This window comes from Amphiura filiformis, chromosome 5 (assembly GCF_039555335.1).
Source record: "Amphiura filiformis chromosome 5, Afil_fr2py, whole genome shotgun sequence".
Taxonomy (NCBI): Eukaryota; Metazoa; Echinodermata; class Ophiuroidea; order Amphilepidida; family Amphiuridae; genus Amphiura; species Amphiura filiformis.
In genome coordinates, this window is record NC_092632.1 from 71,428,996 (window position 1) to 71,444,679 (window position 15,684).

The window sequence follows — 15,684 nt, forward strand, 5'->3', positions numbered from 1 at the left end:
CTCATTGAACATACAGAAAACAAAAAATTTCCTTTTTGAAAGCAAATTATATATCATTTTAAAGCTTTTGATCCAGAGATTTATGAATCTGACCGTAACTAAAAAAATAAATATTTGTAACTTTCCTTTCGAACTGGTCCGAAACATGAGGAAATAGGGTGACAAAAATGTGAACTTTTAAGGGGCTTTTTAGGGTCATTTGCAAAAAAAAAACTCTTGCACTTTATGGAAGGCGATAATGTACTCCTTTCACACTGCACATGCTATGAATTTCATAGCGGGTGGTGAGGGCTTTTTCATTAACTGGTGAGGGTTTTTCCCTTTAAATTCTTCTGGAGTCACTGTATCATGATACTATATACCTGCACACCTGGTATTTGCAACTTAAATCTTCTATTCAGAGTAAGGGTAGTACAACATTTTATACAGTGTGTACATGGGAGATAAGTAGCATACAAATAGTACATGGTTAGAGGGGAAATAGGGCAAACTATTTTCCCGAGGTACTGGCTACGGGCCTATCACCCTGAACCCGGTGGGTGAGGTGTGATAGGCCCGAAGCCAGTACTGAGGGAAAATAGTGAGCCCTATTTCCCTGATATAAAACCATGTAGTATTTGTTTTATTACATCAACCTTTGACTATGGCGATGAGGTTATCGTGGTGGTAGGGAAAACTATTGCACAATGAAATTGGTCATGTCATTTTGTGATTGACCAATTAAGTGGCCTGATTTTCTCATGAATATTTATGAGGTGTAATTATACAGTTTTCCACACTTTAGTCATGGCACTGCAGATTAGATATCCCATAGATGAGCTGTCTATTAGACTATTCCAGTTGAAATACATACACCCCCTATGAAACACATGACCTTAATCTTCCACACAGGGAGTGTAAATCTCAAATGAGGTTACCTAAGTGGGTGACTCGATTTGAAATCTACACTCTCTGTGTGGAAGATTAAGGTCATGTCTTCCATAGGGGGTGTATGGATTGTAACTGGAATAGCCCATTCTCTTCATTCTGTTGATTGTGCATTGGTTTCACTATATAAACAATGTACTTTATCTTATAGATGTGTGATGTGCTCATTACGTAGGTTAAACCTGGTTTATATATCTTTCTGTAGACCCCTCCCCATGTTACCCCAACTTAAATTTTGAACTTTTCCAAACCCTATAGCGTATCAATTTCTAAGTTACTTTTGCTACAGGTGAGTAACGGATGATAGGCTACACCTCTGGGAGGAGGTTATGGAACTTTATTCCACTGTACTATTCTAAGATTTTGAGAGTTGCCATTCAGTGGTTTAGAGTCATCCTGGGGGAGGGAGCACCAGGTCTTATGAGGGGGGAGGGGATTTGAAGTTGTGTGTCAAATGAGTGCAACTTTTATCAAGCAAAATAAGATGGATAATGGTGTTATCCCATCTTTGTACTTCATTGTTTTCAGTAAGAATAATATAGTGTTAGCTTAGCTTTATACATGTATACTTCTGGTCAAAACAATTCCACTTCTGCCTCCTTCCCTCTTTGAGAAGTAAGTTCAATCTGTTTGCAGCAATTTATGCATGTATTTAATTCACACCCAGAGAAAAAGGCATTTGCAGCTTTACAACTACAAAGTATCATTGACATTATTCATTGACAATTAGAGGAATTTGTTAGAGAACAACATGTATGTATATGTGTTGTTGAGTTGCTCTGCAGTGAGTCTGTGAGGGGGTTATTTTTTGACACAGAATATATTTCAGGAATTATTAGTTCAATTTGATGCTTATTATATTAGTTCAAACTCTCTTGGAGCTTCCAAAGATTTAAAAATCTAAGTGCACTGATTTTTTTTTGATTTTTTCTGCTTTCCTCTTCCCAAGTCAAAATGTTCAAAACTTACATTCCTATAAAAAATAACAAAATGTTTCATTAATGAAATATTTTAAGTAATTAATTCTTTCAACATATCCTTTAAAAACACAATTTTTACCAATAATTGGTTTAAAAAGTAAATTGGCCCATTTCTCCCAAGATATGTGCACCACAAAACAGATGCACACTGTAACTGTAAGATTTTATGATTTTTTTTGGGCCTTAGTTTATTGTAGCATATCAAAGGGCAATATTGATGTGAAAATTAACACGCAATTGGCAAACAATTTTGTGTGACTTTACTTCACATATAAAAGTAGGTCAAGTGTGAGTAGAAATAAAATACCAGAACTCAGTTTAGGGAAATATATTTTTGATCCAAAAATTTATTCTCTTATTGTTTTTTTGTTTTTGTTTTTAATGTACTTTTCAAACAAACTAAATGTTTGAATTTTATTTTTTGTTTCTGCATGACAATGGTAGGAGAATCTCCTCATCAGCGATACTTTAATTTGTATCCTAATTCTATAATAATTACTTTCATTATGCAGGTTCAGTGCAGAATTCATTGGCAGCATCACGAGTAGAACAGGCTCTGTCAGAGGTCGGTGCTTCATCAACAGAGAGTACAATACCTCGTCAAGGTTCACAGTTTGTGTGGAATATTCAGGCCAGAATATGGCTCACAATAGGTAGGTTATTAGGTCATGGGGTTATCTTGGGTTGGATCTAAAAAAAAAAACCTTTGTGGTGATACAGCCAGCTGAAAGAATACGGATTAGTTGGTTGACCCTGACTTGATTTTTTTCTCAGTATGGTCCCATTTTGTATTTCATTTTCTTTTACTATTTAACTAAATCTTTTACTATATATTTATTTTAAAGCCATGTTTAATAACATTGCTGTAAGAATAGATTACTATTTATTTTCCATGCAACGTTAGCTTTTACTGTCAGATATGCTCCCTTTTAATTTTGAGCCGAACAAGTGAGGCAAAGAAAGAAAATTGGAATTTACTACTATGCATGTTACTCCAGCGGTTGTAATACAGTACGATCCTCTGATGTGTGTATGTGTCTCGCATGAACATCGCATACGTGTTTGACTAATATTTCCATAGTAATAATAAAACAACGGTTCCTGCGTTTTATTCAAAATCTCGGATTTTGACAAAACTACAGCACCTAAAGTCTTGATTTTTGCAAAGTATCTTTGTTTGCTAAAGTACATTACAATCGTGTAAAAACCAGAATTTAAAATTTTTTTTGAGGGCGTTCTCCTCAGCAAATGTTATGATATGGCTTTTTAAAGCCATAAAATATAAATTTAAAATATAAATTAAAATGTTTTGATCTGTACTTACAAAGAGTTACAGATTTTATGGGTGTGGTCGAAGGAATTGCTTAGAAAGTTCTTATTTGACTTCATGATCTTGTACAATCCTAATTTAATACAAAATACCCTTTAAAAATTTTTTAAAAATTTCCACTGGCCTCAACATCCATTTTCCCCACACTAAACAAAAATTTGTAACTATGTGACCTATTTGTTAGGTAGGTTTCACTAAGCTGTAAACAACTGTTGATTTGTAAACAAGGTTGGTCTTAACCCTGGAAACTTATGGGTCTCATAACTGCTAAGTTATAGGTCAGTCAAATTAAGGAAAATCAGGACTTAATCCACTACTAATTGCAACAGAAACCATTTAAATCACCATTCATTTTTGATTAATCCATCTATGAGGTCAAATTTGGGCATAAGTGCTTCAGTTTTTGAGAAAATCACACAAAAACTTATTTTGGGCCCAAATTTTTTCGGACTAAAATTCTTTAAATTTCATCCATTTCGAAATAAATGAAAACTGTATATTTATGTTCTAAGGACACAAACTAGTAACTGTTTTCTCAAATTTTAGAATTAGGATCTTAAACTCTTTTTATACCTTACAGCACTAACTGTGATAGACAGATCGACAACACAAAACAATGATTAAAATTTCCCACTTAGGGTGACCCTGGGTGCAACCTTAAGTGACAAGAATTAACCCATATATTGAATTTGACTTTTATGGCGTCAATAATATATTGATAATATTTATGCCCTGGGCTAGGGCTATTATTGTATACTGCTTGAACAAGTTTGCTGTCGTGAGCATTTCCTGTCAACTAATTGCAACATTGACAATAGTTTGAAGTATACTGCTCCAAAAAAGTATCCTTACACTTGGAAAAATAATCACAATTTCAAAATTGAGCCATATTGGGGTAAATTTGTTTTTTTAATAGATGCCCTATCTAATCCGGCACATTATGACACCACATTGAATCCAATGTGACTTCCAGAAGCAAAGTTACTAGCAATTGAATAGACAAAGGTCAAGTTTTAAAAGTGACAAACTGGCCTATTGAAAACTCCATGGACTAGACATCTGGTTTGAGAGTGGTAAATGGCTGATTTGTGCATGCCTTTAATTTAAAACAAAAGGAACAAAAGAAAACTGAAACAAAAGCTAGCTGACAAATGAAATGGAAGTTATGAATAGTACAGAGTAGTAAAAACTGAAATAAACACTGCTTTAAATAAAGCTTCATTAAAGAAACTGTGTTGTCTCTTTATTGCGCTTGTTGGAATCTTTTTGCGCCTTGTATAGGCCAGTTTGTCACTTTTAAAACTGGTCTATTCAATTGCTTGTAACTTTACTTCTTGAGGTCACATTGGATTCAATGTGGTGTCATAATGTGCAGGATTAGATAGTGCATCTATTACAAAAACAAATTTAATGGTTCAGTTTTGAAATTGTGATTATTTTTCCAAGTGTAAGGATACTTTTTTGGCGCAGTATATTTTGATAGAATAGGTACCAATGGATTTGTTGTTGTTATTGTCGTTGTTATGATGACAGGGGTGTTTGTTTGTTTGTTGTTACTGTCATTCTAAATGGACATATTTCCAGCTTCAGATACTTTTGGAATATAATTGATTTTACGATACAGGCAAAAGAAATATACATACAGGGTGTCCCAGAATGATCTGTACCGGGAAAGATGGAATTTTTTAGGTATGAAGGGCATGTTAAATGTTCATATTGTTTTACATTTTAAGTTTTACATATATTTAGCTTTCTCAGATTTTTTAGATTTTAAAAATTGGACGTTTCTAGTAGAAGTTATAGAAGATTATGTAAAAATGGTGAATTCTAAGTTTTGACAACGCAACCTATTTTGAAAATCTGTAACATTACTAACCGCTCAGCACAAAGTTATTTGGAAAAAGTTATGCAGGTATTTTAGTTGTGCCCTGTTCATATTTCCACTAAATAGCCGATATCTATCTATTATTTATGACGTTATTTAAGCAATCATTACATGGAATTAAGGATTTGCGGCCTAATCCCATTCTCTCTTTGGCGGTAGTTTTAGTTATTGTGGTGTGAGGTCCATGTAATTTGAAATGCTTGCAGAGGTCGAACTGCTTGTGGTACAGAAAAGATGGCTCCTCAATTTATTGTGCAGCAGCGTAGATTCCTTTCAAAAACTTACTGGCAAACCGGCAGCTATGTTGAGACGCAAAGAAGATTCATTAGACGATTTCCGCGAGCACGCGTTCCAGTCAAAGGAGCGATAGTGTATAACGTAAAGAAGTTTGACGAGCACAGAACTGTCGGGAATCGGCAGATTGAAGCTTCAGGTGCTCGTAAGACTGCAAGAACTAGAGCGAAGATTGCAGCTGTCTGGCAAGCTTTAAGGCCCAACCCCAACAGTAGTTGTCGTCGAAATGCTGTGCCAAACATCCCACGTTCTTTATTTAATCGTATCGTGCCATTTTCAAGGGTATGCGAGTCGTTTGCGCTGAAAATGAAAAGCAGTTTTTCATTGATTTTACATTATTGCATGCCACGCCAAAACAAATAAAGGTAGTGTGCTGAAATTCACAGAATAAGTAGGAGACATGTCCAGCATTATAATGCATGTATCAAAATAGATACACTGCCCGCTTCTATTTTTAGTTATTTTTGCAAACACGGTACAAATCATTCTGGGACACCCTGTAATTCATTGCTGATGTTAAGTAATTTGTTTGGGTACAATATTATTGATGATCATAATTATTCCAGGTCCAGGATATTCTCAACACCAGCAGACCATCTGAAACTCCTCCCACCCATTTTTAGGTCATCCGAAGGAAAAGACCTTATGGCACCATCAATTGTGTGTCCTTCAGTCAGTCAGTGTGTCTGGGTGTGCGCCTGTGTGTCCGTCAACAATTATGCAAGGCTTTTTGGTCTCATATAACAGTTCAAATCCTATTGCAACCAAACTTATCTGCCCTATGGGAACCCTCATCTATTGGTGGTGTTCAAGGTCACACACTGAGGTCAAAGGTCATCTGAGGTCAACTTGTAAATATAGGCTGAAAATACAAAATCTGGTCTCACATAAACAGTTCACATCCAAGTACAACCATTATTATGTTTTGATGGATCCAAGTGTGTGAAAATATTGGATCCAAAACATTATAATGACAAAATTGGATGGTTTACCCCCAATATTTATTCGTCTCACCATGAGTTTTGAAATATTGGACTCAACTTCGTATCGTCCAATATTAGAAAACTCATAGCTCGACCAATAAAGGGCTCAATTGAGCCAATTTTATATCGAACTTGGGTCATAGCTGCATTGTGGGAGCTTTCGTGTACAAGGTCACAAACTGAGTTCAAAGGTCATTTGAAAATTGCAAAATTGACCAAAAAAAATAAAGGTTTCACAAAAATGCAAAAAAATGTTTCACATGAATATTTACTATGTGTAGTGTTCAAAACCCATATCTTCAGATGACTATCTAGGATTGCCGTCCTTGGCAGGGCAACATAAGAATTTTTTTTTAAACAGTATATATTTTGTTCAAATATTTTATTGTATTTACAAGATCTTTTTGACCATTTGTGTAACCAGTAAACCTTTATGTTTCTTTGCAGCTGAATTATACCTGTTGTTAGACAAGCCAACTGAAGCTAGAGCATGTGTCCAAGAAGCATGTGCAATCTTCCCTTTGTCACATCAAGTTATGTTTATGGTAAGTTAACACAGGATTGGTTAACCCCATGAGAACTACCTGCCGATTGGCCAAAAAGAAGTTTTCATCATCAATTGGACAAATCAGCAACATGGTTAGAATAATTTCACCACACAAAAAAATGGGGTGAATTAATTGCAAAGCTCCATTCTGATTGGTGATTAAGGTGAAGATATCATGTAATTGACCAATCAGTGGCAATGTTAGATCGGCAGGTAGTGCTCAGGGGTTAAAATATATAAGATTTCAAGAAAGTGTTAAAAAAGTAGTGTTCATGTCATTTTCTTCTTGGCATTTACAGCATTAAAAGCTTACAAATTGGAAATGACAAAGAACATATGAAGAGTTTAGATTAAAAGGGGATACATGCCATTTTTAACTTTTTTCTACCAATATCTACCCTACAATGGTAGCTTTTAAAAGACACCAAACTTTAAAAAACCCAATATACTTTTAAAGCTATGATCAAAAACCACATTTTCTTATAACATTCTTTTGATTTGACGAGTTATACTTATATCTCATATAGAAAAATATGGATATATCGCTTATTGCATTCGAATTCTTCATTTATTGATAATTTCTGTTAATTATTTTCCATCAGCGTGGATGTGTTCATGAGCACCGGGAAGCATGGAGCGAAGCTAAGAATTGTTACGACAGTAGTCTTTCATTCAACCCTACCCACATCAAAAGTCTTCAAAACTTAGGCAGAGTCTTGTTCTACCAAGAGAATTATCAGCTTGCGGAGAAAGTACTCCGAGATGCAGTCAATATAGACCCTACAGCTCACATGTCATGGTAGGTTGATAGCATTTAACTAAGGGCCCAACTGACCCAAATTAGCAAACAATTTTTATTTGACCCCTCAAAATGTGCTTAGCAACTAGGCTCTCATGTCCCGGCAAACACACACATTGAATATATTATAAACATGTTATAAACACGTTTTTGGTTTGGTCAAAATATTTTAGTAACATTTAAATGTCAGGTTATGCAAATGTCATGAAAACATTTTATGTGAAAAAACATTTACAGCATTTTTAAAATGTCAAAATGTTAGTGTGAAATATTTGTTGGCAAACATTTTTGCAAAATATTTCTCAACACTTTAATAAAATTATGTTAGAATGTTTGCAGCAAGATTTCAAAACTGTTTTTGAATGTTATTAAAACGTTTTATACCCTTTACATTGAAACATTTTCTGTTTGGTGGGATGATACAAATTTGTTATTGACAAAACTATCTCCAGTTTCTAAAATCATACTAATATTTACATACTTCTCATTATAAAAGAAATAATGGTAACAATTTTTGGGGGGTTGACCACATTCAATCAGTAATCATCTAGTTATCTCTTAATCTTCCTCTCCACAGGATAAATCTTGGAAAAGTGTTGGAAGCCCAAGGAGAATATGAATCAGCTAGTGACTGTCTGTTGACTGGTTTGCAGCTGGAAGCCACAAGCCCTGTGCAACCTTTTTCCATTGTATCAAAGACTTTCTGAGTATCTGGCAGGTACAGCTTGTTGACATGGTTTGCAAAGTGATCAAAGCTCGGAGCCACCATCCATGTGCAGTTCTCCTACCTGCCTATATATCTAGTTACTAGAAAACATTTATGCATGTCTACAATTTTTACCTGATTATGGAGAATGTCCCATATTTCACTACAATATTCCTATTGGGGTCACCTACACAGGTACACCGTCGCCAAGGTACTTGGCCGGTTCTGCGCAGTACCAGGGAAGTGCCAGTGTAGTATCAGTGCAGTATTACTGCTGATAGGTACTGTGCAGTAGCAGCATTGGTACTATATATGTACTGTGTGCACCAGTCCAGGTACATTGGCGATGGTGTACCTGTGCAGGCGGCCACAATAAGAATCTTGTAGTGTAGTCTAATCCTTTGTATCAACGTAAGCTTCCTTCAAAGACCACCACATGATAGTTCAAGTATCTATAGATGGCCTGGTTTCACATTCCATAATTTTAGGTTCCTTTGGGATCTAGCTTAATATTTCAACATTAAAAACATTCCTTAATTACATCTTGGTGTAAATTATCCATCCATTAGTAGTTGAGTTAGCTTGAAATTCCCCTGAACAAGGAACTTGCTACTAATTTTCTTGTTGTTACCGTACGAAACCTGGGGAGCTGGTCCTGGCTGCGAAGGTCAATTGTGGAATGTCTAGGGTGTGCGCTTAGCTGCAAGTCCCTGTATTGTTGTTTAATGGTTTATGGATGTGGGGCCGTAGTGGTCAGTGACAACCTGTTTGGTAAAAAGCAATTACTCCCCATTCCAGAACTACCTGGAGATAAAAGAAAAAGTTAACTATTTCACCAATTTCTTGAAAAAAGTATGCATTTTCGGAATGTTTTGTGACAATCGAAGTATAAAAATGAAAGACTTGGAACAAGTCTAAGCATTCAAAATCTTGAGTCTATGCTGCAATTTTACTCTAATTTTCACTTTTTTGTGTTATTTTAATTTATTGATAAGAAGTCTTTAGACTTGATTGTCACAGCATGTAAGAACACCCTAAAATGCATGGTTTTTGGTCCTTAATTCATAAATTTGTCCAAATAGTGAAATTCAACATTTATTGCCAATTTGTAATAAATGAATAATTAGGATTGAGCTGTGTTTCATTGGGCAGAAGTTGATAATATTTTTTTAATCTAAAAAAAATTGTGCTGTATTTTTCTGGAATGGGGAGTGGTAGTAACCGTTTAATTCTATGATTAAGACGTTTAAATCGAGGAAATAAGTTTTAAAAAACTGAAACACAAAAACACTTCTCCTGCAAAATTATATAAATGTCACTTACAACTTCCAAAAATGGGATCAAATTGTTGAGGCGCTTTCAGAATAGATTGTGAGCAGCTCTTAGAAGACAAATTTGAAGACAATCATGCAGAACAGTGTGCATATGTGTCGGGTGTTACAGTTTGTACATGTAGTGACCTTCTGACAAAAGAAATGAAACCTTCACCTTCATAAATTCTGCTGCAATCTAAGGTTATGTAAAAATAGATTCCGTTGGAAAATAGATTGCATTTTGCCTGAGGTAGTAAATCTGGCTATTAAGGGGGTACTACACCCCTGCCCAATTTTGTGCCTATTTTTGCATTTTTCTCAAAAATTATAGCGCATTGGTGACAAGTAAGATATGTATATTATAGGGGCAAGGACTACAACTACTGCACTGGAAATTTTTATTTCAGCACAGACAACAGTTGTGGAGTTACAGTCAAAAATGAGGGAAAACCAATATTTGATCAATAAATCAATAACTGGTTGCTCTGAGTTGCTGAATTTTTAGTGCAGTAGTTGTAGTCCTTCACCAATGTGCTATAATTTTTGAGAAAAATGCAAAAATCTGCAAAAAATTGGCCAGGGTTGTAGTACCCCCTTAAAGGATACTTACTTACTTAGTTGAGAGATATGCCATTTTTGATTTCACAGTGGCTGATATGAATCGTGTACGATAACCTCATCCTGCGGGGTGTGTAAACATGCGTAGAAGGGCGATTTGTCGGTACGCTGGTGAGGCAACCGTGTAAATGCACCGATTCGAATCTGCCACTGCGAAATCCAACATGGCATTACTCACAATTTGAGACGAGACACACTATGGTGCATTTTTTTTATTCAACATTCACAGTGCAAGACATAATAGGGGCACGGTGGCGCAGCGGTACGGGCTCTACCTCGCAATCGGAGGGTTGCAAGTTCGAGCCCCGGCAGTGCCATCGTGTTGTGCACTTGGGCAAGGCACTTTACCTCACTTGCCTCTCTCTACCCAGGGGTGAAATGGGGAGCTGTTAGGGATATTGTCCATTGAGCGCCGCCCAAAGGTATGAGCATGCCTCGGGCATTGTATGGCAGCTGACATATTCTAACGACGCCGGAATAAATGTAAAGCGCTTTGATACATGTGAAAGGCGCTTTATTTATTTATTTTTTTTAATACCATGCTTGTAATGAGTAATTATTATGTATACTTTGCCTGCAAGAATCAGTGTAGTTAAGCACTTCCCATTCAGTTTTGAAGTCACTCATGGAAATTTTACTGTAACAAGCATATCGTCGGCCGCAACACATAGTGGCGTACATGAAGGACAAAATACATTTCCAAGCAAAACGTGTTTGAAGGATATGTTACTAATAACAGAGTCTATACTCCTCCATTGTTATCTCTCAGTGGCCCGATTACATTTAATGTTGAAGTTCAAGGTTCAAAATTAAACTATATCTTTAATAGTTAAAAAGGAATAACTATTATAGGATATAGCAAGCTCTAAACGTTTACACCACTATGTAAAAAGGACAATTTGGAAAAATCTCTCTACGCCACTGTGTGTTGTGACCGATGATATGACACCTATTAGAGAGATATTCTTCATTATTATTTATATCAGGCTTTTGAGCGATACAATAAAACTGTATATTGTACAATATTTTCAAAATACCCGGATGCAATACAATATTTCTTGAATATTGTACGCGCGATCGCAGCGTCTGCCGTGCTGCGTTACCATGGTGACGGCACCGACACGCGTCATGATACAACAGCACAACAATACATTACAGACACCGTAACGGCTCACAGGAGATTTAGTACTGTATAAACAAGTAAAATCACAAACTTAATTCATGCGGCAGTTCTGGATGATGATAACCTTAGGAAATATAATCCACATCTACAAATAAACCTATATATATATAATTATTCCGAAATTGTCTTTGGGGAGTAAAGAGCAGAAAACAAGAAGGTCAAAAGGTAAGCTTACATTTACAATACACATTGGTTAAACCCGGTGGCTAGGTAAGCTTAAATTGTCATCTTATCGCGTAGAAAAAGCCTGATATAAATAATAATAATAATATTGAATGGCTTATTTTAGGTGTGATACAAGAATATATTGCACTTTCGATAGAAAAATATTGCACTCGCCTTTGACTCGTGCAATATTTTTCTATCTCGTGCAATATATTCTTGTATCACACTCAAAGCCATTCAATATTATATAAATATAGGTCCTTGCCATTTCATTTGTCAAATAGACCACATAACTTTTGTGTAAAGTCGTTAAGTGTGGTTCAAATTATAGTTATTTTAAAGATATTACCAGCAATTTGTTGTTGATAACAAAGGGAAACCAGTGACCATGAACTGACCACTAAGCTTACACTTTTTGTATTGTTCCCAAGGTCGCTTAATTTTGAGAAATGCCAACCTGAGATCCATCATGTGTCAGTCAAATACAATGGGCTATTCCATTTACAATACTCCCCCTGTGGAAGATTTAGCTAAAGTCTTCCACAGAGGGAGTATAAGTTTTGAATTGAATAGACAATTGGGTAACTTCTATTTGAAATACTCCAGTTGTGGAAGATATGGGTAAAGCCATAATACAGAGGGAGCATGGGTTTCAAAATGATTAACCCTGAGTGACTAATTACATTTGAAAAACATGCTCCCCCTGTGGAAGATATTTCCACAGGGGTAGTGTGAATATTAAATGGAATAGCCCAATACTTTGGTATTGAAAGAGCTTACCAGAATAAAGATAGAATGGATGTGGGTTCTATTTAAAATTGACAACAAGCTATATATCAAATTTCGTGTCAAGAAGTCAAAATATTTTTTTTAATCTTTAAAAAAAAGAGTAATCTTCATACTTATCTTTCCGTGACTCTGTTTGCGGTTTGCGAGTGTTAAGCTTAATTAATGCACATTTCACCTTTCAAAGATAAGTTTCAGGTCAACCTGAGTGCACATTCTAATGTGTACATGCATTCAAACAAAATTATTGTGAAATTGCCTGTTCCATGGCCACTCATTGGGTCAGCAAGTGTCATGATCTGTAAGAAGATGCAAAAGTAGAGCACATGCATGCATGGGTCACAGGTGGGTTCTATTTAAAATTGACAACAAGCTATATATCAAATTTTATATCAAGAAGTCAAAAAAATTTTTAAAATCTTTAAAAACAAGAGTAATCTTCATACTTATCTTTCCGTGACTCTGTTTGCGGTTTGCGAGTGTTAAGTTAATTAATGCACATTTCACCTTTCAAAGATAAGTTTCAGGTCAACCTGAGTGCATATTCTAATGTGTACATGCATTCAAACAAAATTATTGTGAAATTGCCTGTTTGGTGGCCACTCATCTGAAGTAATTGAGTCATGATCCGTAAGAAGATGCAAAAGTAGGAAAGTATGAAAGAACATGCATGCATTGCATGGGTCACGGGTTTCCATTTGTGATCATACGATAAATTGACAGCTAAAATGAAGAAAACCTTTGCCCAACATTTCAGAATTATATTTTTGGATTAATAAGATTATTAAATCATAATTTCCATTGCAGTATAAAGGAGAACCAATATTGGTTTTCAGGTTCTCATCGGAGTTGAATCCCTGCGAGAAAATAAGTTAAAGAATTGAAAACAGATAAACACTTCTTTCTGCACTTACGACTTTCAAAAGTGGGATAAAATTGTTGAGATGCTTTCAAAATGGTGTCTTTGTGATCAGCTCTTATTTGATAAATTTGAGAACGCCCCTACAGTGCAGTGTGCATATGTGTCGGGTGAAGTGTGTGTTACAGGTTGTAGTGACCTACTAGCAATAGAAATGAAACCTTCACATTCATAAATTCTGCTGCAATCTAAGGTTATGTAAAAATAGATACATATGGGAAATGAGATTGCATTTTGCCTGAGGTAGTAAATCTGGCTCCATGTATGTACATGATCCACCAGTGGAGCTTCTACGACCCCTACGCAGAACTTCCGACAGTGGATTAACTGCGCACGGTGGACGCAAGGAATCCACTGACTGATTTTCGGCGCACGTGCACTCCCCTCCGTATATAGGCGCCGGTGGAGTATTTCTGCGCACGGTCTCAGGGAATCCACTGTTGGATTTTCGCTGCGACCGTGCGAACCAGTGACCAAGAACTGATTACTATAGTTACACTTTTTGTATTGTTCCCAAGGTCTGTCAGTTTTGAGTTATGCCGACCAGAGATCCATCATATTTCAAACAAATACACTACTTGGAAATTTTGAAAGAGGCTAAACAAAAAAAAAAGTCATGTCTCAAAGCCACTGTGCGCATCCGTTTTTCGTAGCTCGTCCATGTCAGCTGAAACGGCAAATTCATTTTTATTTCATTTGTATATTTTTTGCAAATTTGGAAGAAAAGTTCATTGATTTGATACTCACATTGTTTAGATACAAAACAATTGATATTTGTACTTCAATTGTGTAAATCAACCACAATTTCATGCCAGGTATTTTTGAACACTCGCAAATACTTCTTAATCCAAAATTAAGTTTTAACAAAATCTTTTAAAAAAACCAGACACACATTCCACATTTGTATTTGAAACTGCCATGGACTTTGAGACACAACAATTTTTTTGTTTAGCCTTACCAGAATAAAGAATTTTATTCAAAATTGGCAACTAGTTATATGTCAAATTTCATGTCAAGAAGTCAAAATTTAAAAAAAGGGGGTGGGGGAATAGGGCAATCTTCAAAGATATCTTTCCATGATCAGTGCGCAGTCTAATGTACTAGTATACATGCATTGTGAAATAATTTGCTTGTTCCATGGCCACTCATCTGAAGTCATTGGGGGTCAGCTAGTGTCAGTGACTGCATTTTATAGCTTTAATGTATAGTTGCAACCAATTAACCCTAACACTCCCAGATACTACAAAATACTATGCGTTCATGAATCCCATGTGATGTGATGACACAATCACTCTAAGTGATATGTAGGCACGTTTTCGTTGGCCAGGTCGGGAAAGTGCTACCGGTCGCTGACCTAGTGCTTGGTAGGCGAGGGGCCTCGGGTTCGAAATCCTGATGAGAGCAAACAACTTCTTTGTTTGTTTTCTCTCTATATTCCTTCCTTCTTTCCCTTCCAGTTGCCAAAAGGCCTTAGGGGCATTAGCATAGGCGTAGATCCTGGGGGGATGGGGGGAAAATCCCCCAATATTTTGCTAGGGAGGATGGTCCGTACAATCATCCCCCCAATGTTGAGGCCTGTATACATGTGGATTTCTGACCAAATTAACCTTATATTTCGCCATTTTAGCCCAAAAAGTGCAAATTTGTGTGTGCTTTGCACAAATTTATGCCATTTGTGCACCATATTTCATCAGTTCAGCTTCAAAATGGGAAAAAATTTCACGCGCTTTACGCACATTTGTACAATAAACTTATGTCGCTAAAAAGTGCTGGATTCACTATACTTCAAAAAATTCCCCCCATGTCAAAAAGAAATCTACGCTACTGGGCACTAGGGTTAATAAAGCATACACAGTAATAGATGTCACATCTTTCAAATCCGACCAAATTAAATCAGTGGGAATTCAAATTGGGCATTTCATTAAATCATTTATCATTCTGAATACAGAGAATGTCCTGATATGAAATAATTTAGATTTTTTTTTAATTTGCGATAAAATGCAAATTTAATGACAAATTATTAAAAATTCGCATTTTTGAAATTTAAGTACTTGAAGTCAACAAGATAGCCTTTATAAATCTAATGTTGCATACTAAAATTTTGACCTTTCATATTGAAGATAATACACAAAGTTTCCCAAAAGACCTAAAATTTTAATTTATTTAACTTCATGTATATAATACCAATTTTTAATAATTTGCCATAAAATTTGTGGTATCCCAAATTAAAAAAAAATCAAAATTGTTGA

General features: G+C 35.8%; 1 protein-coding gene across 6 annotated transcripts in view; it reads left to right on the forward strand.

Moving 5' to 3' along the window:
- The window catches only part of LOC140153659 (tetratricopeptide repeat protein 7B-like), a 76,796-nt gene extending 66,514 nt beyond the window's left edge, over positions 1-10,282 (forward strand). For all 6 annotated transcript variants that reach the window (XM_072176460.1, XM_072176461.1, XM_072176462.1 and 3 more), the window contains 4 exons: positions 2,420-2,560; positions 6,847-6,944; positions 7,549-7,745; positions 8,323-10,282. In XM_072176460.1, coding sequence (XP_072032561.1) covers positions 2,420-2,560; positions 6,847-6,944; positions 7,549-7,745; positions 8,323-8,452 — 566 coding nt within the window. In that variant the 3' untranslated portion in view covers positions 8,453-10,282. The remainder of the gene's footprint in view (positions 1-2,419; positions 2,561-6,846; positions 6,945-7,548; positions 7,746-8,322) is intronic.
- Positions 10,283-15,684: the final 5,402 nt, after the last annotated feature.